The sequence below is a fragment of the Egretta garzetta genome, unplaced genomic scaffold (genome assembly GCF_000687185.1).
Source record: "Egretta garzetta isolate BGI_Z169 unplaced genomic scaffold, ASM68718v1 scaffold473, whole genome shotgun sequence".
NCBI lineage: Eukaryota > Metazoa > Chordata > Aves > Pelecaniformes > Ardeidae > Egretta > Egretta garzetta.
In genome coordinates this window covers 519,467-544,862 of record NW_009259319.1, presented here as the reverse complement: position 1 = coordinate 544,862, position 25,396 = coordinate 519,467, and the positions used below count along the sequence as shown (strand labels likewise).

Sequence of the window (25,396 nt, the reverse complement as noted above, 5' to 3'; positions counted from 1 at the left end):
ATTAACTGCCTTACAGATCTTACAATGAGTAACAATTGCGCACATTTAGTATTTTAAATAAATTTTTTAATCATTTCAGTAAATATGGAAAACAGCAAATGAGTAAGTGATTTGTAAATAAAAATGGTATAAAGTAGTGCATTAATGCAGAATGAATGAGCTAATGCAGAAAGTCTAACCTCCAAAATAATGTTTGATAACTTTACCTCTTTTATCTCATCCTTAGCTTGCTGCAATTTATCAGGTTTGTTGGCAAGCTGGAGCTTTGCTTCAGCTTCACGTTTTTTTTGTAAAGTGACCTGAGCGTCTTGCCACTTCTGCCAGCATTTCATTCGATGATCAAACACACCCTGTAAGGACAAACAAATTTATCAAACAACTGGAATTGTTAGAGCCAGCTAAATTCCTAGTAGGAAAAGGTAATTCTGGATAAAACTGGAATAACTGGATAACTTCTGGAACAAGTATACTCAAAGAAACCTCACTGTGTCTGCCACATGTGTTCTTGTATTTCATTTGACTGCATACTTGCACAGCTCAATACCTTCCACAAACAGGGTATTCAAGAAGCCTTTCTAGAGCTGACACCTTAGCGCCCCAAACCATTTTATATTCCTCATTCCATCAAAACACTACCAAAACAATCATTACTAAGTCCTCTATTATGCAAATACTTCTCTAAATGCAGATCCTAGCAAACTTTTCTTGTATATGGATTATATGCATATTCAGCAATACATTTTTGTTAGCAGTGGACCAAGGTAACAGAATTAAAGTATACATATTAAAAAAAAAAAGAGAAAATAAAAAGAAAAATATACAATCCCAACAACGTGGCAAGTTCAAAGATATTTCTAGATAAAATTCATAGACACCCCTTTCCCATGTCAAAACCTGACTGTGCTGTACAGCACAACTTATACCAAAATCGAGTATTTCCTTTAATAAGATGTAGATCCACAAATCGTGTTTGTTTCTTATTTACAGAAACTATTGGCTGTCTACCAAATATGGCCAAATTATGTTCTCAAAAATTTATCAGTATACTGTAAAAATAAGTAACCTGAAAGAAACAAGTGCACTCTGCTTAGACACAGTAGTGTATGGTATTACCAAATGCTGTGCACAATGAGTACTGCTCAAAGTAGATGATGTTCACCATTGACATTTTGTCTGGATCTTATTAATCCATTCCCATTTTTGATCACAACCATTTTTATCATTGGAATAACTGATTATGGATGCATTCATTTTACTCAGCTAGAACTTCAGGCAAAAACTTAAGTCTTAACTGTGTTATGGACATGTGCAAATGCACACATTCATTTACCCTAAATCTACAAGTTGAATAATGTGACTTTAAACACAAAAGTCGGTATTTTTCCTAGTAGTACTCACTTTTACTGCAGCAATGAGACGAATATAATCCCCAAGGAGTTCTGAGAACACATAGAAATCAGCAAAAGCTTGTTCTTGATGCAATTGATCTATTTTCTCCTCAACCTCAGCAAGCTGAGACAAAGCTCTAGATAGAGCAGTGTGGTCCTCAGAGTTACCTAACATGGCAGCACTTTTAGCAAAGGCAGCTGTGTTGGCTGAAAGCTCTGAAATACAGGAGTAATGTTCAGTACAGTGTAGTTAATTTGTCATATTACTCTGCAGCATAGATCAGTGGAGCAGAGACCTCTGCCCTGTTTCAACTCAACTTCACCAACTGAAAAATATAAGCTGTATTTCCTAAAGCTCACGATAAAATACACAAGGAGATCACAGTGAAACCAGATTTAGGAGGAAAACAACTGCACAAAACCCCCTCTCCATCAGTAAATGTTTTGCTCAGCCTGTTAATGTCATGCCTACTCTGTCTAGCAAGACATGGAAAAAAATGTTACTTTGGTATTATCCAACTCCCTAGTTCAGAGAAAATGCAAGCCCACAAAACAAAAGCCAAGCCACCTACAGAGCAAAAGAAAAGCAATTTTAACAGGTTTATACCACAGTTGTTCCATGCAGTTCAGAGTGGAAAAAAACCCCAGCTATTTCACAAAACCGCCACCCCAGTGACTGGAATTTATTTCTGTTGTACTATTTTATTGACTGCCTTTAGCTGTGCATTCTATAATGTCATATTACATTCTGCCATGCCTAAAAAAAAAAAATCCCCACATACCAGCATGGCTGGCATCTATGAAGGTAAAGGGTAAAGTTTTGAGTTTATTTATTAACAAAAACTAGGGCAATTGTCTCATCAAATCCCATGTAAGTTATCCTGTACAAAGTTAAGTCCTATGAAGGACCTTTGAATCCAAATTACTTCAGGATTAAAAATGCAGGTTTGTTTGTAACTGTGGTGCTTCTGTGGAATCATCAGAACACCAGAAATGTTTGTAGAACCAAAATGTCTTCAGGTATTTTAAAACACAATCTAAACACAATGCTTAAAAAAACCCCTAACAACCCCAAACCACTTCTTCAAATCTATGACCAGGTGTCAAATCAACACACCCTGTAAGTAGAACACTTCAATTTTCCATTACTTCTTAAAATACTCTTTAGTCATTAGGACACCTGGCCAAGGATTTTTTTACTACAGAGAGCAATTCCTGATAGTTATAAGAAAGCAACTTAGGACATTTTCATGTACTTTTGAAAGCATAGAGTTGAAAGGTGACCCCATATTTTAAAATAATACAGTAGTGTCAGAAGGCACGTCTATGGTCTTCCTTACACTATGAATCAAAGTTCTGGAGTTTTGGGGTTTTTTAAATAATCTGATGGAAAGCAATCTTTGACGAAACAGCAGCACAGGTGATTTAAATATAAACTTACAGACTTTGTTTCTCTCTACAACAAGTAAATCAAAAGCTGATATTCTGAGACTACTTATCTTTCCAGAAAAGTTTACCTTTACAGTAGCTTGATGATGTATCATTATGTGGACCAAATTAAGAATAGTAAATTCCTGGTTAAGAGCTTAAACTTAGCTAACAGAGCAATACCGAACCAAAACATGTTTAAATGGATTTATGCAGCCACTTTTTGTTCAGAAGGAAATGACTCTTGCCATGATACCTAGAGATACATTTATGGATGTCTACTGTAGTAGAATCACTTGCTAGGTATGGTATTGAATCTCTGCAAGAAAAAAAAATTATGCTAAATCAATATAGTAACTTTAGGAACAACCAATATTCTGGTTAAAGTTAGGATTAAAAACAGGTATACAAAAATGCTTAAGTAGTTTAAAAAGAAGTACAATTAAAATATTTTTGCATTAAAATATACCATATAATTCTATTAATTAATTCAGAGCTCTGACATACTAAGCTTCATCACCAGTTCCTAAAGTTCTAAGCACTTCAGTTCATGCAGCCACATAAAAGTAGTTACCTTTTCTGTGGCAGACTAATGCTTCAACACTGGCATGAAGTTTCCTCAGTTGCTGATCCAGATTCTCAAATTGCTGCTGTTTTTCTTCAAACCACTGACAAAAGATGAAAGAGTCAAGCATTACAAATTAGATTACCAACAACATTTCTGGTTTTAAAGAAGCAAATTATCCATGTACTGCCAGGGTGGTCAACTGATACAGCTAAGAATTCAAGCCAATAAGCAAATTAATAACCCATTTTCTACTTCTACAGCTTTAAAATGCAATTGTTGAGGCTCATTAATTCATCTCATTATTCAAGCCGAAAAATCAGCTCTTACTGCATCCGATTCATTCATCTTGATTGTCATTTTGTTGACAGCGTCGGCAGCCTTGTTCACCATCCTCAATATTCCTGCTCCACTCAGAGCCTGGGTGTTAACCGCTCTCGGCAGCTGGAATTGAATGACAAATAAGGGCAAACAGACTGGTTAAAAGGATGGAGGTTTAACTGGGCACAAGGGGGAAAGAAAAGGATATAGTGTTTTCTTTACTCCTATGTGTTTCAATATAGTGGAATCTAATTTCTCAGATTTACTACTTTTACATTCTCAAGAGGAAAACTTAAAAATATAGACTATTTACTTTTCTTCTACATCTTTACATTTAAATGGAACAAACAACCCACTTGTCCAAAGTTATTATGAAGTAGCCAAAGGTCCTAACTAGCCACCTATACGCTATAGAGAACTGCCACTACAGGAACAGAAAAGCTTAGATTTACAACAAATTAGACAAAAGAAGTTCTGTAAAACATTTAACTGTAATGCAAGATTTGCACCGTGTGCTCATTATAAAAGGTTAACGCCTTTTTGCTTTTCAATATAGGCCAGATTTCAAAACCTACCTCATGTGTATCAAGAGAACTGTGTATTTGCTTATGTACTTAGAAATCCTCAGGGGTAAGTTAACAAACTTTACACTTAATTGATATTATTATTCAAGCTAGTCTGAATATGCCATACAAGGTGGCCCCTATGTCAGACCATTTACCCTTCATGTGATGTTTTGTCTGTCAGCAGCATTGACAAATCCACTGTAAGTTATCTATCAACAGTGCTTTTGTCAGTAGTGAGGTCTCTGTGACTTATTAGTATAACTAAGCTATTGACATTGGCCAAAAGACAGTTCAGTATTACAGTGAATCCACTATGCACATTTATAAAGAGATACCAAGTACATTTAATAATTTATTTAACATTGTGAAAGGTGCCAGACTGATAGCACAGTCAACTGAAGTCTTCTATTCACAAAACATCTAGCCTTGCCAGCAGCATTGCTAGCGTTTTCACATTATTCTACCAATACACCTCAAGTTGGACTCCTAGAGGCAAGAGAGCTGCTTTCTGGACAGTTTAATTCTTGATCTCACTTAACAACCGGTAACATCAATTACAGATTTTCACCATGTATGACAAGCTTCAGTCAGAACTGGACAGACCAACTTGCTTGAGAAGTCACTGAACAGCAAATAGCTTTTGGTCACTGCCAGTCTTAAGTTTTATCAGAGGCAGAGGCACACTGTTACCTAAGTAGCCTCTGCCATTCCACCCCATGAAAGGTACAATCCACTCTGATTTCATACAAATTTAGTGGATCACGTCTCAATACAAAGAGAATATATTGCTTTGTAGGTTAGCATATCTAGAAACAAATAGGAAAACTTAAAAGAACTTAAATACCTCGGAACTTTCCAAGAACTGTCTTAAATCTGGATCCTGTAACAAGGTTGGGTGTTTTACTGTTCGTTGTAGATACCTATGATTTTAAAAATTAAAATATTAGATAACAAAACAGATTTAATGAGCCTGACAGCACTAGAAAGTGTCCTTCAACTAAAGAACAGGTACAGTGCAGTGCACACAACCTCCCTCATTATCTAATAGGGCTTGAACACTCTTTTAAGAAGTCACCTCTAAAGGGTCAGATGACAGTTCCTGTCTCCATGCCCCTTCAGTCCTTTGCCTCTCTGCTGACTCTTCATATTTATGCATTCTGTCACCTTCCTCTAACAAATACTTAGGCCAAGTCCTACACAGAGTTACAAGCTAGGACCACTAGGCTGTTCAAACATTCACTGAAGCCTTACTCCCACTAAGACTGCCACAAACCCTGGAACTTCTGACTGAAAGTAATGCAGCCCCATGCACTCCATACCACAACGTAACACACCAAAGGTGCAGGCAGTGGTTTCTAACATAGTTTGTTTACACCAGAAACTCCTTAAGGTGGGACCTGCCACAAATGTATGTTGCAGAGTGGTAAAACATTACACTTCATATTTTTAACAGCTGAGTAAAGTCCTCCTCCTTGAATAACAGCCAATTTACATAAAAAAAACCCCAAATGAGCTTGTTTAAACATTCTTGTACAGTCCAGTGGACAGGCTTTTTTCTACTGATAGTTCTGGGTGACTTATTTTAGAATTAAAGGAAATCTAGGGGAAGTGAGCTGATTGTGTTCTAGGTATGAACTATTTATTTGCTGGCTAAACAAAAGCCTTTAACCATATTAACGCTAAAGTACTCGTCTCCCCCCCAAAAAATCATCATTGCAACTCCTTCCCTTTGCAATTTTTTGTGTTTCTGCTTAGATCTAAAAACTGTTAATTGAACAAATATGGGTCAAAGAGAGAAATTTCAACAGTATTCTTCCCCTAAAAACTGCTGGAATCATAACTGATTTTAACATTACGTATTAACGAAGTGTTTGACATTTACATGAACACTTTATAGAAATCTAGTACCTCAAAAGATGATGGGAATACAAGAAAGCATGCATTATTGCCAGTTAATGCACAGTGACAGAATATTACTAACAGCATACTCTACTTTTTGCAAAGCTTTAGTTTTGCTGAAGCCTCATGCGTGAGGTACCGGAACAGCCCCGTTACATTCACAGATTGCTTAGAAACCGTCCTAGAAACTGACATGGGCTGGGACTTTTAACTGAAAGACTGAGTATATTGATATTGTAAATGTAATGTATTTTTTCCATCCTCCATTAGGCATGGCCACCACAACCTTATTTTTCTTCCTAAAGAAGCTAATGGTTACAGTGAAACTATTTTATACATTAGATGGCTCAACTTCTCCTTGCTTGTTCTATATGCAGTAGCAAGTACAAATTAAAGTTCGTATGGCAAGCAACCAAAGAGATTTTTCTTTAGAAATCTGCTGCTAGAGAATAGCCTTTATTGTGAGGGAGATTTCTAACATTTTCACTGGAGACAACTGGCAACGCGCTTGAGGACTTCTGGCAGGCAGACTTGTAGTATGTATGTTCACTATGCTAGGGCATAAATTTTAGTGAACTCAACTAACGAGGGATATTGCTCTCCTGACCCACCTTCCCCATAATTTTCGGCTCAAACAAGAGCAAATTGAAGCAGATTTCTTTGGTCTGACTTTCTGGGGAACATTAACACATTTTTGTCAGGTTTAGGCAAGAGCAACAGAACCACTGCCTCTAAGTATCATTTGAATGCATTCGTAGGTATGTAACTTTTTGATTCTGAAAGGAAAAGACAGCTAAAGCTGGCATGATGAAGAAGTTGCTCCTTGCCAGGTAAGATATTCATAGTTTTCTGAAAAAAAACAAATGGAATGTACTGTGAAGCCGTCCCAATGTTGTCAAAAGTCCTAAGGAGTCCATCCCCCAGTATGGGAGGACCACCCAACATCCACTAGAAGTGGTACACTAGTGTAACTCCTCTAACAAATAAATGAAAAAGCAGCACGCACACAAGCTTGTGAATCAAACTTTTTCTAATCCTAATTCTGTTGTTCAAGTAAGCAACCAAAAGGGAAACTAGACATCTCTATTGCAGACAGACACCTAAATTTGTGTGAAAGCATCTGTTCTGTTATCTAAGACAAATTACTCTAATCCCAGCTGTTATTCCAAGTCTTCGTATCTCACAGTACCACTCCTTTAGCAATAGACTTGCTGAATAACCAGAATGTGTTTCACAGTTCCGCTCCAAGTGATAGAACAACTTCAGCAACTTCTGGGTGCAATTTTAAGTGGCAAATGTTAAGCTATATGCCAATTTTCAGTAACAGACAACTGAGACAGAGCAACCATAGGTATTTTGAGGTTTGGTATAATTTCAGATGTTCTTCTGTTAGTTGCGAAATGGAAAGATACTAGCAACAGAATTCCGAAGGATATTTTTTGTTTAAGATTGGCTCTGGAACTCCAGAAGTTCAAGAGCTTCACACATTATCTGTTAGATGTCTTCCAACATGCAATCCAAAACCTTTGACTTTTGTTAATTTTCTAGTTTAACTGAAGCTGTTATATGGTGTATTGTTCTCAGATGATGCAACTGCATCACAGCAATGGGCATATTATGAAATACCAAAATTAAGGCTGTATACTTGTAAGTTCTACTAATTACTTTCTAAAAGCTGTACTAGCTGTGTCAATAGGGGAAAATGATGCAGTGTATCAATGACAGTACCCTTACACAGCAAAGATACCTGAAGAGCATTAGTTGTATACTAGGGCTGGGTGAAAGACGTCCAGTATCTCTTATGCCTAAATTTAGCTAGCCACATCACTGTGCTGTAAGTCATCAGGAGGCCATTTTACTTTCAAGTGACTGAAGGTCTCCCTGCCCAACAGCTGATTTTCTATGGAACAGATATACCACTGAAGTGCCTTAATTCCTTAAACCAAAAATACCTAAGTAAGCCTGGTAAAGAAAGTTTTACTTACTGGATCTCTGCAATCTCAATTTTAAGCACCAACCAGTTTGAAAAGAGTTAGCGATAACCCTCACTATGAATAAGGCTACGTTTCCCATTATTAATGGGAATTATTCCATTTCTACACAAAAATTTGGCAGCTGCATACAGCTTCCAGAATCCATCTAAGTACAGGTGGCCCAGACCCCAATTACAGAGCCAATGTAGTATATTACAAGTAATTTTGAGGCTAAACAAGTTTTAGTTAGATACATACATTACCTTTCTAGAGCTGCTCTTCTTTTCTCTACAAATTCAGTAGATGAAGAATCTTCCTTGCCTACTTTAACCTTGGTCATGCCTTGGAAAAAAATGGCATCACATTGATTTTATTTTATTATAAATAAATCATTAACATAACCAATGTGATTAGAACATAAAGCTCACCTAAGTTTATGTATTTAAGTCAAATTACAATGAAAAACGCTACACAGGACCAGAAAAAACATCAACACTGCATGCTGCATGGTACTGTGGAAGTAGCTCTGTGAAAGATGCAGTTTCCTGTGATATATTAATTGTGACTAAATGTTACACAAAACTAGTTAAATTTGCATTTATGAAGACAATCTAAATGAAGATCAGTGTTTTACTGGTCACTCATGTTCATAAGAAAACACTTACCCAAATAGAGCAAAATAGGAAAATATATCTCACATTTAAGTGTATTAATTGGTAAGCTTACTACCAGTATTTTCATCCTATTAATTTTTTCAGTTCTAAAATTAAGAGTTTTTAGTCAACTAAGGCAAACTAACCAGCTGTGAAAATTATGAAGCATATGAACAACTACAAACTGAATGGAGAATAAAACTAGCAGCATAAAATGTATGCACTGCTTCCTCTGCCCAAGTCAAGAGTGGCTAAAAAAGTATGACAAGGGACCCAGAGTTGTTATGTATCATGGTATAGGAAATACATTCAACCTCAGCAACAGAAAATTCTAAAACTGTCAGACTGAGGTCAATATTTTTCATGCTGAAGACCCAAACTCAGAGAGTTTAGGAACCTGAATACTATCAAAACCACCATAAAACACTGAACATTCAGAATTATTCTTATTCCCTAAACCAAAGGAGAGTTATGTTGTGACACAGTCCAAACATCTTATTTCTGCCTGTAGTGTATTCCTGCTCTGTTAGTTCTGTGCTTCTCCAGCTAAAAGTTCTAAGTCTAAGATTTTGAATATGTACTCCGTGACCTGCCAGGTCAACAGTTCCCAAAGCTGTTCCTCACCCAATCTCCCATCTGGCTTTAGAAGTTTCACACAGTAACCCACGGAGGGGACAAACAGCATCCTTACAGGAACAAGGAGGGACCCTTAACCTCTCAGTGAAGCCTTAGTTTTTTTCCCTTCTCTGTAACACGATGAAAATAAATCCGATCGGCATTTTTTTCAAAAGTATACTACACAGTGTAACCTAACTGTAAATCCACAAATTTATCTGTAAAATCAAATATGTCTTAAGTACAAGATTAAAGTATTCAAACAAAGGTGAGGTAATTCACATGCCTCATCTTTTTGCATTAGAGTATTACTATTCATTAATAATTCACTGCAGAAAGCATGAAATGCTGCAGTTTAACACAAAAGATCCTTCACATTTGATAGCAACATAAGTAAGGGGAAAAAACCTGAATATGTAATCAAATGACCATTATGAGGAATTCCTAACTTGTGATGTTGGCAGTTATTTCTAGACTTAATGTCAGGTTTCTTTCTCTGCTAATGTAAGTGTACAAGCAGTTTCTGCAGCCTCTAATCCTTCACAGGAAAGGATCCGTGACTTAATAGATTATTTCCTTAAAAACAGAAAATGTGATTTTCCAACACACTTATGTAAGTAGTGAGGCAGTTTGGATGAATGTCCAACTCTAGCTCACCACTGACTCAGTTTTATCCTGTTGTTCCACAATAATTGCCCACTTGAATTTGTGGCTAAGGTCTGAAATGTCAGTCCCTCACCAAAATAAAGTTGGAGCTTAAAACTCCGGGTGTTATCAACAGTGTAACAGAATGAGCAGACTATGGACTTTTGTACAATAAACACTGCATAACACTGAATGTATGACATTTTGTATTAAGACTTTAAAAATAAAGATGTGTGAGGCAAACACAGTATGTCACCTTGCAGCTGTTTTGCCAGCTCTCTGCTTTAAGATGCCTCATTTTAAAATCAGCCTAGAATCCCTTTTTTCCTCCAGAATTAGAAATGTATAGACAACATATTTTTGGATAGACCTAAATACCATCTGTGCACTTAAGTTCAAGTTTAAAGCGGGTGTTTCATGCTCTTTCGAAAATGTCCTGCAAAGTCTGTGAGTTTTCTCAACTTACCTGCAGCTTAACAAAGTCTTTATACAAGGATCTCAAGTGACAGCCAGTGCTTTGCTTACACTGCAGTAAGTCCCACCATTTTACACACTTCCAGGGGTATTAATATTTATGCTGGTTTTGTTCAAGTGGTACCTCAAATCCAGTCCAAGCTTTGTCTTATAGATTAATTTCGCTGTGATGCAAGTATTACATTTCTATGTAATTGCACAGTCATAAATACTTAAATGTTGTATCATCCAAGGGGCTTGACTAGAAGCCTCATTTCATCTTTACAAGCCCTGTTACCATTTGTAATTAAACTTATTTTTGTAAGATGAAAAATCGGTTATTACAGAATGATACATTACTTTTGAGAACTACCAATAATTCAGATCAAACTTTCAGTCTTAGAGACTGAAAAATGCAGTGCTTTTCCACAGAATTTAAAGCATGATTTTCCCAAGCATTCTGCTGCCTATATCTACTCAGTCTGCCTATTCCTACTTATATGAAAAGCTGCTGCTCTGATTGGCTTTACAGATTAAACTATTAAATACAGAAAAAAAAAAAAAATAATAAAAAAATCCCCTGCCATTCTCTACACACCAAACAGCATTCTAGAGTCCAATCACTTATTCATATGGGCAGGCCAAAAGACTTCAACAGGTTTTACCATTTAAAATGTTAATTTATTTTGAAAGAACCTCTACTTAGAGCTCATAAAACCAAAGTTGCTTCAATGCACCAGGCATGCTTCTTAGCTCATGGAGAAAGGATCTGATCCTTCAAGGCATTCATGAAGACTAGCATCACTCAAAAATGTTTTCTGAATTAGAACTTTGAAGAATTAACTAGAAGTTTTGGCATTCACCAGGACCTAAACAAACAGACTGAAGTATTAGAGAGGTGGAGTATATATGAAGCTCTGTATATAGCAGGCAACTGATAACAGCACAGGTTAAAAATAAAACTTTCATTTAACATCTTTGTTTTGATAGACTAATCAGCTCTCGAAGGGCAACAGTGAAGAAAGAATGATAGATAAGAAACAGAAGGCCACGTATTAAGACAAACGTCCTTATTATCAACACTGGTCCGAGTTAGGAAGAGGCCAGTACACATCTTTCCAACTTAAAATTATTTTTTTAAAAATACAGAACAGGAATAATATTTAATAGTTTGGAACACCTAATAAGCAGTAGGTAATATCTGTGCAGAAAAGTATTTATTTTACAAGGCCAACAGGTATTAGAATACTTAGTTTGTATTACAGTACTTAAATGACATGCTTAAATTGAACCTTACAGGAACTATACTTACCTACAATACTTTTTTCTGGTGCTGGAGGCACAATGTAACCAATGTGCATGTACTTTGTTGCTAATTTGCTGTGCAAGCCAAGAAAATCACTGAATCTTCTTTTAACAGAGAATTCATTTTTGTGGAACATGGAAAGTGATGTCTTAAAAAAAAAATCATTATGAATTACTGATCCATCTACTCAGCTATGATACAAAGTTATCTGCAAATATTTGTTGCTCTAGTTACCTTTGTTGTTACTCTGTATGCCATATAAGCATTCATGCCATCTCCTGTAAGAAAATTAAGATAGTTATCCTAGGGCAAGTTCTTTTAATCCTTCCACACACTCTTTGTTCCAAAATATACATTAAATAGTTTTACATTTAGATACTAAAAACTGCCAAAAGGTAACTGAATAGGAAGTCACGCTAAAATCTCAGAATAGTTTTCAAGGGATAAGACAGTCTACCACCTGACTTACTAGGCTCAAGGAACTTACCAACTTTTTCCGGGTCTGATACGTTGATTTCTATATCAAACAAATCTCCATTTGCTTCCTCTTCAATCTGGGAAGAAGACATGCCATGTTTAAGAAGGTAATGTGCATTCATGTTATGTATGATTACAAGGATAAGGGTATAAAGGAAGGAGGAGGAAAAGTCAGTATGTTTGTATAATTAAAAAACCCTTCCAGACCCACCATCCAATGTTAAGTGAATACAATTTCTAACCCTGGTTGTCACTGCAACAAAGTCCATGTGGCAGTGTTAGGTTTACAGTTGGACTCTATGATCTTAAGAGTCTTTCCCAGCCTAAATTATTCTATGATTTTATGATTTTAGTTTTAAGCCTTCCTGCAAAAGCTTTTAGTACAGCAGCTTTTTCTCAGAACTTGTTGGCCTCAAAATTTTTAGTAAATATTTATGTTAGGGGCATGTTCATTGTAACTCCTCCAATGCCAGCAGATACTATGGTTCAAAAACCACTCATTCGTGATGTTTCTAAAGGCCTCTAATGAAAGGACAGATACTCCTTTTTATTAATGGCATCTGTAGCAGAAGGGCTTGGGAAGGGAAAAGTAACAGAGAATTTTCTGATACTTGCCTGAACTCTATTCATGCGGAGTTTCATAATCTTTTATGAAATAGACATAAGTTTGATAAAAAGAGATCTTAAGAAACACTGTAGCAGAAAGGGATGAAGGGAGGGAAAATCAGAATAAAATGCCATCTTGTGCTATCTGGGGACGCAGCCATCATTGAGTCACAGGCAAGTCTTGTTTGCAAGCTCATTTAGCAGAGGCACTGTCTAGTAAGACAGCACTCCAGAATGAATGGCATTTGGCAATGCCCAGGCTTTGAATGGAACACCAAGCGTAAACAGCAATGTTAAAACTACCATTAGCCTCAGCTGTTTGTTAGCATGAAGGATAATGCTAACAACCACTTCCTCCACTTCCCCATTAACAACAGCTTCAGAAATCCAAGCTGAAACCTGTAATATGCTAGTAAGAGTTAACATTTCTCATCATTAACATTTTTCCTGTATCAGGCTGATGGCTTGCTCCTGCATACTCTTTTACAATATTTTGAAGGAATGGGGCATCTTACTCCTCACACTACAGATCTCCAACTTTATCACCTAAATAATGAATTGTTATAGTATTTCCATAAGTCAAATTCATACTAAACTTCATATGCAAAATAAACAGAATAGGTTTTCTTTTGCATACCTCCCCTTAGCAAAGGATGATCCTGGGAGTCAACATTTAGGAACCGTCATTTGAAAAGAAGAAAAAACTTCAAAAAACAAACAAGACATTTACATAATTTAGAAGTTTACTGTGTACCTCTTCTCTGGATCTATCAAAAATCACAGGGGCTGTTCCGCTTTTTGATTCCATTCTGGGAGCTACTAATGTAGTAGGTGTTACAGGAGTGATCGCAGGAGTAGGTTCTGGCGAAAGTATTGGATCTCTCTCTGGACTGTCCAGTGAAACTTCTTCTGTTGCTTCTAGATAAACATTTCAAGTTAGCAAAGTTTTTGTGCAATAGAGTTGGATGTGCATCACAAAGATAAAAAACATGCAGACTGAAAAATTATGACCTACGAGTTTAGTAAGACCATCTGTAAATAGCATCCATTTGTGCTGGACAATCTCTTTCAACACACAGCTAAAATTCAATGTGACGTTTGAGTTTCTAGTGCATAATGGATTAAAGTAAGATTAATATTGCAATTTTTTTTTTAAATATACTGTTAGGTAAAGAGTCTTTTAAAGTAGTTCCATGTGGCAAGTAATTTATTTGTGCAGGAGATATTGTGAAAACTCATGAATTTTTTTTACCACAAAAGCAGCTCTTTTTCAGCACCTGTACCAATTTTAGTTCCTGCACTCTGAACAACAGCTGATTTACTGATATAGGCTGATAACTGAGCAGACCAGGCGCATATTGAAGTTACACAACCATAATAAACCCCCACGTTCACCAAAAGCCCACAACCTGTTAAACAGAAAAATTAGCAGGTGAGACATTCTGCCTAGTAAGACTAACTACCTTTAGTCTCTATCTTCAGTCCCTTCAGAGCTTAAAATAATTCACTAGAAACTGAATACTTTCTTCAGACCGTAGAAACAGTTCATTCAACTTTAAAGAGATTGTAAATCTCTGCTCTACAAATCCCACATGCTTTCCTCCACTAACTGGTTTTGACCACTGTCAAACTGCATGCTTCCTGTGTATAGAGAAGTTCCTGTTGTAGTTTAAATAACTAATGCTGTGGTTCTTGCTAAATGTGCATTTTCAAGAATCCTAGTTCCTTAAAAGATAATACTGACCACAGAACAGTCATTTGGTACCAAAATTGACTTCCCAACTGATCTCAAGTCTTGTTACAAACTAGACTTCCTGTGGCAAGTACTTCACCAAGCAGGTAAAAAGGCACTGAACCAAATCCATTCCAAGTTACACAAAGTTACCTAAAAGGTTTACTATGCAATTTGGAAAAGAGCTGTCTCTGCAACTTCTGTCTACATGAGCCACTTGACTTTCTTCCAATCTTTTTAAGGCCCAGTGTGTATAATGAATATAACTAGTCCTCACTCAATGGTTAAGAAAAGAGGAGTTTTAAAAATCAGATCTATGTAAAAATTTGTGAAATAGTTAAACTGTGCGTAAAAAACAAACCCACCCTCTGATTTTTGTCCTATGTAGGATTGTTTGCTTCTCCAGAACCACCTGTAATCTACTAGCAATGTAAAAACAGAACTGGAAATAGCATCCGATGAACCATATCATTTATTACTGAAAAAAGTAATATTACGATCTTTCATAATCAATGTATCAAAACCACTTCAGCTTTATCCCTGCTGCCACTCAGAGATATTCTGTTAGTCAATTCTATTTTCTATTCTTCTGTAACACTTTTTTTGCCAATCCTTGATGTTTTTCATAAATGAACAAAACCACACTTCTTTATTTCAGGGATGAAAATAACTGTGTGCCTAAATTTTGTTTGACACTGAAGCTCAAAATAAATTGAAAAAACAAACTTCAAGGTTTGTTTTATGCTTTAACCTGTTTTGAAACAGATGTTCATTCTGGCTTGAGGCCAACAAAGTTTGCTGTCATCACTTTGATGTGAATTGCTGAGCTTTGAAAGGACCTCTGCAGATCATGTAGTCTAACCCTTCTGCTCAAACAGGGTCAGCTACAGCAGGCTGCTCTGGACCACATCCAGATGGGTTTTGAGCATCTCCAAGGATACAGAATCCACCTCCTCCTTGGACAACCTGTACCAGTGCTTGACCACCCTCACCATTAAAAAAACCCAACCAAACAACAACTTTTTTTCATTATGTATTACCTGTGTTTCAATTTGTGCCCGCTGTCTCTTGTCGTGTCCCATGGGCACCACGGAGAAGGCTGGCTCCCTCTTCTCCATTCCATTCTATTAGGTATTTATACACATAGTAGTGTTCCCCCCGAGTCTGCTTATCTCCAGGCGGAACAGCCCCAGCTCTCTCAGTCTCTACTCCTACACTGTACACTTCATACTCTTAATCATCTTTATGGCCCTGCACGGGACTCACTCCAGTCTGTCCATATGTCTCTCGTATTGGGTAGCTCAGACCTGGACTCAGCGCTCCAGGTTTGGCTTCACCAGGGCTAAGCAGAGGGTAATGATCACCCCCCTCAACCTATGGTTGATGCTCTTCCTAATTTCAAATTACAGATTTCCATAGTATTTTCAAACTAAACTTAAAAGCAAGCAGCTTTTTATGTTCTCCATTTCTAATAAGAACAAAGATTATCTGAGAGCTTTTTTTTGAAAAGATTTGTTTCCCTACCATTGCTTTATTCTTCCTGCTAAACCCTTCTGAAGAATCCTGATGATGCTTCCCGCCCTCAAATGCCACAGGAAGGATACTGCCTCTTAAACCAATAAAGAACTTTAATTCAAAACCTCAGATAGGTGGGAAGTCATGCTTTTGCAACTGAGACAGCTGCAAAAAAACCCCTTTTAGCCTGGTAGAACAACAGTATTCAAACATGGAAAAGAGGTATTTCCCTCCTTTGGTGGCTACCAGCATTCAACATACAGTTTATATGTTATACAAATGACTTTCACAAAAATGTTTCTAAGAAAAAATTATATCTACATACAAAACATAGTATGTTACATATATAATATAGTATAAAATACAAAAAGCCTTCTAAAATGAAGCCAATCCCCTTCAATTCTTCCTTTTTCTATCACCAGCTATATTCTAGCATGTGTGTTTGGGACACAAACCATTAATCACCACTAAGCACTTCTCTGCACCTTCCAATTTTAGACAGGCTTATAAAACAAGTCATGAAACAATTCAAAGCACAGATTTCTCACTTTCATCAGCTGACAAAACATTCCTGTTACTGTAAGAGCATGACTTCATGAAAAAAGTGTGAATTTGATGTAACAAAGCAGCACTGCTATCAGATGAAACAGAAGCACACTGCTTCCCAGAACTCCTCTTTTTCAGGCTTGCGTCCACACACACGTTACTGTCATGAACTGATCTGGGGCATGTATCACATGAACTCCAACCAGGATTAGCCCCCTGCTACTGTTCTGCAGATAGCTGAAGATACTGCTAAGCTGGCACATTATTTCTGTAAAACAGAAAGCGGCAGGAACAAGCAGCTGGAAAGGCAAGGTAGTTTGCTTTCATCGAGACCAGCAACATCAGCCTTCATCCACACCAGTATTTCTAAAGCTGCACGACCCCAGGTTGGTTGGACATGAGCAAATTTTTAAAGGTGCTGCCTACTAACCCTTCTTTTCTATTTTCCTGGAGAAACTTACCCAGAGAAAATACTATCTTTTTGTTTGATAGCAGCAGGTCAGTTCTTTTAGGAAGATGTAGAATTTATGCCATCCTCCCTCCTGTTACCTCTCACCCCTAAGTATGCATGCATCCTGGACATTACATAAATCTAGAAGAGTGAGATGGAAAAGACAGTGGAAGCAGGTGAGTGGATAGAGCAGGACAGAGACAAGGACATTGTACTTTTTGTTTAAAACACAAGCATTGGAAGATTCTGAAGAGGAAAAGAAGTACTAGCTGTATATAACAACAGAAGGCTCTCACACTTTCCAGCTATTTTCTTCCCCTTGGAAAAGCAGTCTTTGAGTAAGCTGAAGATCTAGTTCCAAAGAAATAGATTTGTTCTGATGAACTCTGGCATTTATACTTCTTGCATATTCTTTCACTTTGAGAAACCAGATGACATGGTTTAGATTAAAAAGTTTCACGGACAATTCTTCTGTTTGTTTTGTGGTTTGTTTTTTTTTAACAGAATAATGAATTTGGTAGGTTTCAGAGGAGAAACTATGGCACTTTCAGAAACATTTGCTTGATTTATTCATTTTAGATTTTCCCCTGAAAACTTAAGTATTGGGTTGTGGGTTTGTTTTGAAATATTCGGTATTAGTATTTACATGAAAAATGAAATCTAGGTGTCTTACTTGGCCATAGCAAAATGTACCGGTCTCCAACGACAGATGGAAAACTCACTTTCCTCCACCTTTGAAATACAGTTTTAATAGTTCAGTGAAAGCAGTGACGAGTCACCAGACACAATGTAATGAGTATCTAAAACACCTTATTGCATAAACTATCTTGTAGCTGCTGCAGAAACACAATAGCAAAGAGGTTTTGCGTACAGTCAAAAAAGCCTCCCTCCCAACAATTCTGAACCGCATTAAAACAGTAGAGGAAACCATGTAACTTTTTCTCCCTCACCTCTTTTTCTATTAGGTTGTATTATTACACATAATAATCAAAAAGATCTATCAAGCCTACAACAGCTAGAGAGGCATACTATCACATTTTTACAAATAAGTTTGCAAACCTAGAATTGTTTATCACAGAATGGGGAGGGTGGAAAGGCACCTCCGGAGATCATCCAGTCCAAACCCCCTGCTAAAGCAGGTTCACCTAGAGCAGGTTGCACAGGACATCTTGGGCAGCCTGTTCCAGTGCTGTCACTCTCAAAGTAAAGAAATTCTTTCTCATATTCAACTGAAACCTCTCAGGCTTCAGTTTGTGCCCATTGCCCCTTGTCTTGTCACTGGGCACCACTGAGAAGAGAGTCTGGCTCAGTCCTTAAGACATCCACCCTTAAGATATTTGTAAGCATTTATGAGATCCCTTCTCAGTCTTCTCCAGGCTAAACAAGCCCAGCTCCCTCAGCCTTTCGTCATAGGGGAGATGCTCCAGTCCCCTCATCATCTTTGTAGCCCTCCTCTGGACTCTCTCTAGAGTTCCTCATCTTTCTTGAACCGGAAGCCCAGAACTGGACGCAGTGCTCTAGATGCGGTCTCACCAGGGCAGAGTAGAGGGGGAGGAGAACCTCCCTCGACCTGCTGGCCACGGTTCTCTTAATGTGCCCCAGGGTGCCATTGGCTTTCTTGGCAACAAGGGCACACTGCTGGCTCATGGTCAGCTTGTCATCCACCAGTACTCCCAGGTCCCTCTCGGCAGAGCTGCTTTCCAGCAGGTCAGCCCCCAGCCTGTACTGGTGCATGGGGTTCAACTTCCCCAGGGGCAGCACTCGACACTTGCCCTTGTTGAACTTCATCAGGTTCCTCTCCACCTAATTCTCCAGCCTGTCCAGGTCCCGCTGAATGGCAGCACAGCCTTCCAGTGTATCAGCCACTCCTCCCACTTTTGTGTCATCAGCGAACTTGCTGATGGTACACTCTGTCCCCTCGTCCAGGTCATTGATGAATAAGTTGAATGAGACCAGGCTGAGTACTGAGCCCTGGGGAACCCCACTAGCTACAGGCCTCCAACAAGACTCTGCACAGTCAACCAGAATGCTCTGAGCTCTGCCATTCAGCCAGCTTCCAGTCCACCTCACTGTCCACTCATCCAGCCCACACATCCTGAGCTTCCCTATGAGGATGTTATGGGACAGTGTCAAAAGCCTTGCTGAAGTCAAGGTAGACAAGGTTTATGCCCCTGAACAGTCAGTCTCTCCTTTCAGGAGCCATCCATAGGATTTCCTTGACCTGCATTTTATAGTATCTAATAATTCAATATGAAGGAACAACATAAGTTAGAAAGCTGTGGAACCTTATTCTCTTCCTCTCCAGTTAAGCATTCTTACAAGCTGTGCAAAGACAGGTTTCTTTGGAATTTCACCATGTTGAAGAGAAAAAACCCAGTTACACTCACTTGTAAATTAAGTCCTGCTTTCTCAGAAAGCAAGGCTTAGGCAATCATGCCAGAAGCAAGAAAATAGACATATCATGTCGCCTGCTCACATCGTTTCTATTCATTGCAAATCAGTATCAGAAAGTTAATCAGATGGATTAACATAATTGTCTAACAAAACAGTCCTATGAAATTAAAAATAGTTATGCGTGCACAGTACTGAAACACAAGTTAGACACTGTTTTTGACAACGCCTATGCTGACAGCGATACAAAGACAGAAGTTCATCACTAGGGTACAACTGTATTATGCAAACTTCCTACTTATAACAGGATACTGTGAAAGATGTCATATGATGCCTAAGGCTCCATAAATCACTCTTGCTTTTTCCCCACTGTTTGAGAGTTTGTACTAGCCTCAGTCTGTATATAAATTGACCTGTCTTAGTTGTGTTAGACATACAGTACATTACATGCTTTCAGTTCAGTGCTGCATGCATTTAACAGAACGTCTTCCATAGCAAAACTCAAACTCATTAAATCAGTTCTGTGTGTTTTCCTCACAGCATTCATTTCAGTTAAAACAATCTGGCTGCTAACATTTGTTCCTTCTGTCTGGTTCCCCTCAATATTTACTCCAGCCACCTTTTTTCTTAATATTATCCAAAGGAGAATTGGCTTTCCTAAAATATCCATGCCAGATGGCTCTGTGGTTATAAAAAGCTTGCTTTATATACTGCAGCTAAATAACCAAACTACTAGTACTAGAAAGCTTCATTGCTAAAGCACTGCTGGTCTTTATAAGTCATAAGATTAGGTAATACAAATACAAAAGAAGTAGGATTATCCTCTATTCTTTACCCTCTCTTAAAACACTTTTAGAGAGTTAGTAAACTAGTCAATACATTCTAACAGTGTCATGAGCAAATACAATTTCAAATATACGCAAATACAAATTTAGTAAGTTCAGAACAAAGGTAATGAGCATGTGTACACACCTATTTATACAAAATAGCCCCAAACTAAAGGCTATAAAGTTTCTTTTTGAATTACTACATCAGGGAATCAATGAAGATGAGATGAGGACTGTACTCAAAGCAGACTGCCAACCGACTGACTCACTCAATATGTAGCAACTGGAAGCGTTAGTATTGAGAAGCAGCATTCAGAACCGCCTTTTGAAGTACTTAATATACTCCAAGTATTACACCTCCTTTCTTGAACAGTTAACGTTCCTACACCTATAACTGACAGCAACCATAACCCACATTAGGACAGTCAAAAACGAACACCAAAATAGTGACTGTTTAATGCAGCATTAGGAATGTGTTGTCTATTGACTGATTATTTATCAAAACTTTCACACATCTTTCTCCAAAACATGTAGTACTGCCAAATAATAAAGACAAAATCATGCACTAGTGAAATGATTGGACTGGTCCCATATGCCAGTTTGTTACCTTTTCATAATAACAAAAAAGTGTCTTATGAAAAAGGAAATACCCTCCAGCTTGCAGTATGATCTGAATTACATTTCTTTGTAATTGGAAAAAAGACTGGGACAGCTTATGTATGGTTATTAAGGTGAAAACTAGGATGTAACCTAAGTCATATTTTTACACAGAGATTTGAATATTGTTAATTACATAATGCTAAATACTGTTATTACTGTCAGCAGATCACATTACTAACCAGCTAACACAGCCACACTGAGGCAGTACACAGCACTGAGAAACCTGTATTTAAACAAACTTAACTAATGCTACAAAGTCCCACAAGAAAAAAAATCATCGTAAAACTACTTAAGAAATTTAAACTTTTCTATTAAGTTTCTCAAAGTGCTACTAATCCAATATATGAGAGAGCAATTAATAGTTACGCTACAAAAATACATAACGTCAAGAGTAACTGAAGTCTTTGCATCTGAGACAATATGTGCAAATCTGATGAGAAAATATTCCTAATTTATCAACAACACTTTAACAAAACTCATCTAATCCTGAAAAGTCACGTACCACTTTCTTTTCACTACTAAGCAAGATTAAGTTTTCTACTTTGAGTTTGAAATGAAAGGCTGCACTCCAAAACAGTTTTACAACCATATACAATCAATAGCAAGATGTGTTAACAACAGTAAAACAAACAACTTTGCCCAAAGAAGATTCTCAGGTATTTTTCCTTTTTTTTTTTTTCCCCCACGGGTTATTTCTCCTGGAAGTTCATAAACCTGACAACACACTGCAGAAGATCATAGGACTTCAATTAAATACATGGTTGCTGAACTTGGGAAAGAAAGACTGATGATGGCTTGATTTAATGAATTTTCCAAGAAGCATACCTTCAACAGGTTAAGCAACAGTCAAGATTTGCTACAATACTAAATTGTGTAAAATTAAAATTGAAGTTTCCATTGCTGGGTAACTGCTTCATATTTCCTTGCAGCCAAGAAAATGACCTTTTACAGCATAAAAAGGTTTTTACCCTCCTTCCCAGAAAAGCACATTCCTTTCAGTCCAAGAGGAAAAGAGTTTATGCAGACACATTAGAAGAAAGTAGCATTACCAGCAAAGAGGTCTTCTCTGTCATCATCTAGCATGATTTCTGCCGGCTTTGGACCATTGGAATTTGTGCTGAGGTCTTCTGCAGGAAGACTTGCTGGCTCTGGAGATGAAGGACTTGACTGTTTAAAAAGAAAAGTGAAATAATTAGCAGAGAACCAGTGCCATGTGTCAGTATATAAGAATTATTGCAACAAACATTCTTTCATTGCAAAGAAACAAGGCAAGATGTACAGAAAGGAAACCCTGTCAGCTATTTCCATTTCCTACTCCTAGCATGGTAACAATGAACAAAGGATATGAGCTAGTCAACAGCTCTTTTCATTTCTTTGTTGGAGAATAAAAAAGTCACCCATTTCCTCAATTTTAATTAACATGAAACAAAAGCTGCTACAGAAATATCTAGAATAAGTTTATTAGTATTGCTGAATGCAATTTGATTTTAAGTTCCTTTTGGAAAGGCTTGTATTTAGACTTGGATTAGTACATAGAAAAAATAATAAAGAAATCTCCAAGGGCTCTCTTGCAGTTTTTCAGAGATTAAAAGAGTGCATTAATGCCATTCAAACAATTCAGGGCTGCTTGCAGCCATAAGAAATTTTGATATCTTTGCAGCAGGTTGAATTTGAGGATTATTGCCACAGAGAGTTATACTGTACTGACATGGAAGCTAGGCTTGCCATAGATACAGTTCTTTTAATTCACTGAGGACTAGAACTTGCCCTGCGAAAAAGAGAAGTACATGAAGACACTCAGGAAAATTAAAGCAATACTGAAACTGGACTACCAAATGTATAGCTTACAAAATACATACACACCTAACTGAAAATCAGTGCTTCAATTAGAAAATCCTTGTTGAATAAGTATCAACTATGATTACTTCAGTAGTTCTGGAAAATTTGCAAGACTCACTGCTCACAATTTCGTCCAAGACAGCTAGCTAAGGAGTTTTCAACAAGAGCTTATTTATTTATGAATGCATGCATTCTAAAATGAGCATCTGAAGAGTGCATCACTGCTTGCTTCCTAGTTTTTACATAGAGTTGTCATAATTTAAGTTCAGAACCAGAATTCCAGACAGATAGTAAACATCCCAGGCTACACGTCAACAAATGGCAGAGGCTACAAAAGATGAAAAAAAAAGCCCAAAAAATACTGAAAAGCCACTGAAAAAATCTGTCCAGCTTGTATTTTCACATTCATAAACATAGCAGAGACAACAGTTCTAAGGGAGAGGCCTTCCTTAGAGCTGGCTCTCCAAGAACAGTATGGAGTATGGCACTGCTGCTTCACTTCAAGCAGCATAGAACAAGATTCTGTCCCCCACATCTTTCCAGACCTTAGTCCCCTGAAATTCTGGTACAAAGGAAGTAAGCAAGAAACAGTAAAAATCCTGTCAGACAAATTCAGACGCAGTACAAAACAGTTTTTCAGAGGACATATGAAATCAAGGTTCTTTTGACCTGGAAAGGCGTTAGCCCAAGGTTTTCCCTGCTGAAAACAGAAGGAAGATAAAAGCAAATACAAGAATACCAGAAAATTTATATTCCTCTAAACCAGACTATGGTTGCAACAAGGAACTGCTCCATTCAAATGACAGAAGAGGTTATATCCCCTTCCCTCTGCCAAAGGCTGTCTCTCTCTGAAAAGCCCACATATAATATGGGAAATCAATAAACAAACCAAAGTGATGAGCAACAAAAGAAGCAGCCTCTCAAACTGCTTGTTGGATTTTGCCCTAGAGCCTGCAAAGAAAATCAAAGCAGAAACACGCGGCAACTGTACGTAGGTAGTAGACTTCATAACCTTACGATCAACCAACCCTTTAGTCACATGTATACTTCTCATCTCATACCAAACCAATGCTAAAACAAGCACATAGCAAATAAAGTGCTCTGAGGTAATTAAAGTGTATTTGTTCATTCGGTGAAGCATATTTAGGTTGTACCACAAGACTTGCATTAATTTAGACAAAATGAACTAGGAAAATCAAGAGAACCTCACCACTTGACATGCTTCATTACCCGACAAATGGTAGTATAGATAGTATGTGTCCTATGCAGTAGTCAACAGTTTCAAGTGATTTTGAGACCTCAGAAATAGCATATTCCAAAAGAAACAATCTGTCTCACTAGCCAGTGCTGCATAGAGCTGTGAGTTCAAGGTCTTGTACTTCAGCTAGAACAGCAGAGCATAGAAATGCTTGATTTCCCTTGTGAAGTTCAAGCTGTTTAAAGTTTTATCAGCAAAAGCAATTCTTCACAAACACATTACAGATACTCATTCCGAACCAGTTTTGCTGCTACTCAACTTTGAACAGCAACCCACTTACACTTGGATAGATCTGAGGTTTATGATATAGCAGGGACCCTACACTACCTCAGATGCAGAAAGACACGTAGTTCATACTTGTCAATTCACCTCCATGAAAAACAGCTGTAACATGGCCAGGCACAGGGAACAAAAGCCTTCCTGAAAACTTGTTCCACACAGCAGATGGCTTTCAGCTTTATCCCTTAATTCACTCTTGATTAATGAGTGGTGGAAAAGAGCCCGCAGAGAATACTCATACCTTCACACTATTCCCCCAGCCTATCTTCTCAGTTTTATCCAAAGGAGCTAGTTTGGCTACTAATTATTACTTTTGACTGTAGCTGACTTCTAATCATAAAAAGAAACCCTACCAGACACAAGATTTGCCTTGAACACTAAAACCTGGTCAAAGTATGGCATAATGTGAAAAACCAAGTATTTATGTGCCTAAAGCAACAAGTTAACCAGAGGCCAATACAAAGCCACTCCAACTTTGAAGAAGGAACAGTCTTCTTAGGAATAGCTATGGTAGGATTATGGATCTCTTTCTGTTACTGAGCTAGGAAAGATCCTCCCCTCAGCACTATTCAAGAAAGCCAAGAATTCTGCACTGGATACCAGGCTTCACAGCTGTAGTTAGCGTATCAGTTACAGAGGGCTTTCCCCAAATTTTACACACCTCTGTTTCCATGAACTGCAACTGGGAGTATACTCAAAAGGAGAGGACTCAAACAAACTTCAAGGGAACCTCAGAAAGCTCAAGTAGTAAAGCTTACTCATGCAGCCGGTATAATTTGTATACAAGACACAAAGTCTACAAGTGACTCTTCCAGGAAGATTTCCAGTGAAACAGAAGTTCAGCCTATGCGTTATTTATTTTATAAATGTATAACAAATTTCTACTTATTATAAATCTCAAGTTCTGTTTTTAGTAGTAGTAGATATTGAAGTTTAGTTTTGGATGATTTATATATAAAATGTCTGTCCTTTACATCCTTTCAGCTGTGTACTGGTTTTGGCT

General features: G+C 37.5%; 1 protein-coding gene across 3 annotated transcripts in view; it reads right to left on the bottom strand.

The window, feature by feature from the left end:
- SNX2 (sorting nexin 2) overlaps positions 1-25,396 on the bottom strand; it is a 35,759-nt gene that overhangs the window by 5,600 nt on the left and 4,763 nt on the right. For all 3 annotated transcript variants that reach the window (XM_009636550.2, XM_035892110.1, XM_035892109.1), the window contains exons 2-12: positions 22,067-22,184; positions 13,650-13,813; positions 12,300-12,366; positions 12,047-12,090; positions 11,819-11,960; positions 8,404-8,482; positions 5,113-5,188; positions 3,712-3,825; positions 3,391-3,484; positions 1,399-1,604; positions 207-350 (exon numbers count right to left, since the gene is read on the bottom strand). In XM_009636550.2, coding sequence (XP_009634845.2) covers positions 207-350; positions 1,399-1,604; positions 3,391-3,484; positions 3,712-3,825; positions 5,113-5,188; positions 8,404-8,482; positions 11,819-11,960; positions 12,047-12,090; positions 12,300-12,366; positions 13,650-13,813; positions 22,067-22,184 — 1,248 coding nt within the window. The remainder of the gene's footprint in view (positions 1-206; positions 351-1,398; positions 1,605-3,390; positions 3,485-3,711; positions 3,826-5,112; positions 5,189-8,403; positions 8,483-11,818; positions 11,961-12,046; positions 12,091-12,299; positions 12,367-13,649; positions 13,814-22,066; positions 22,185-25,396) is intronic.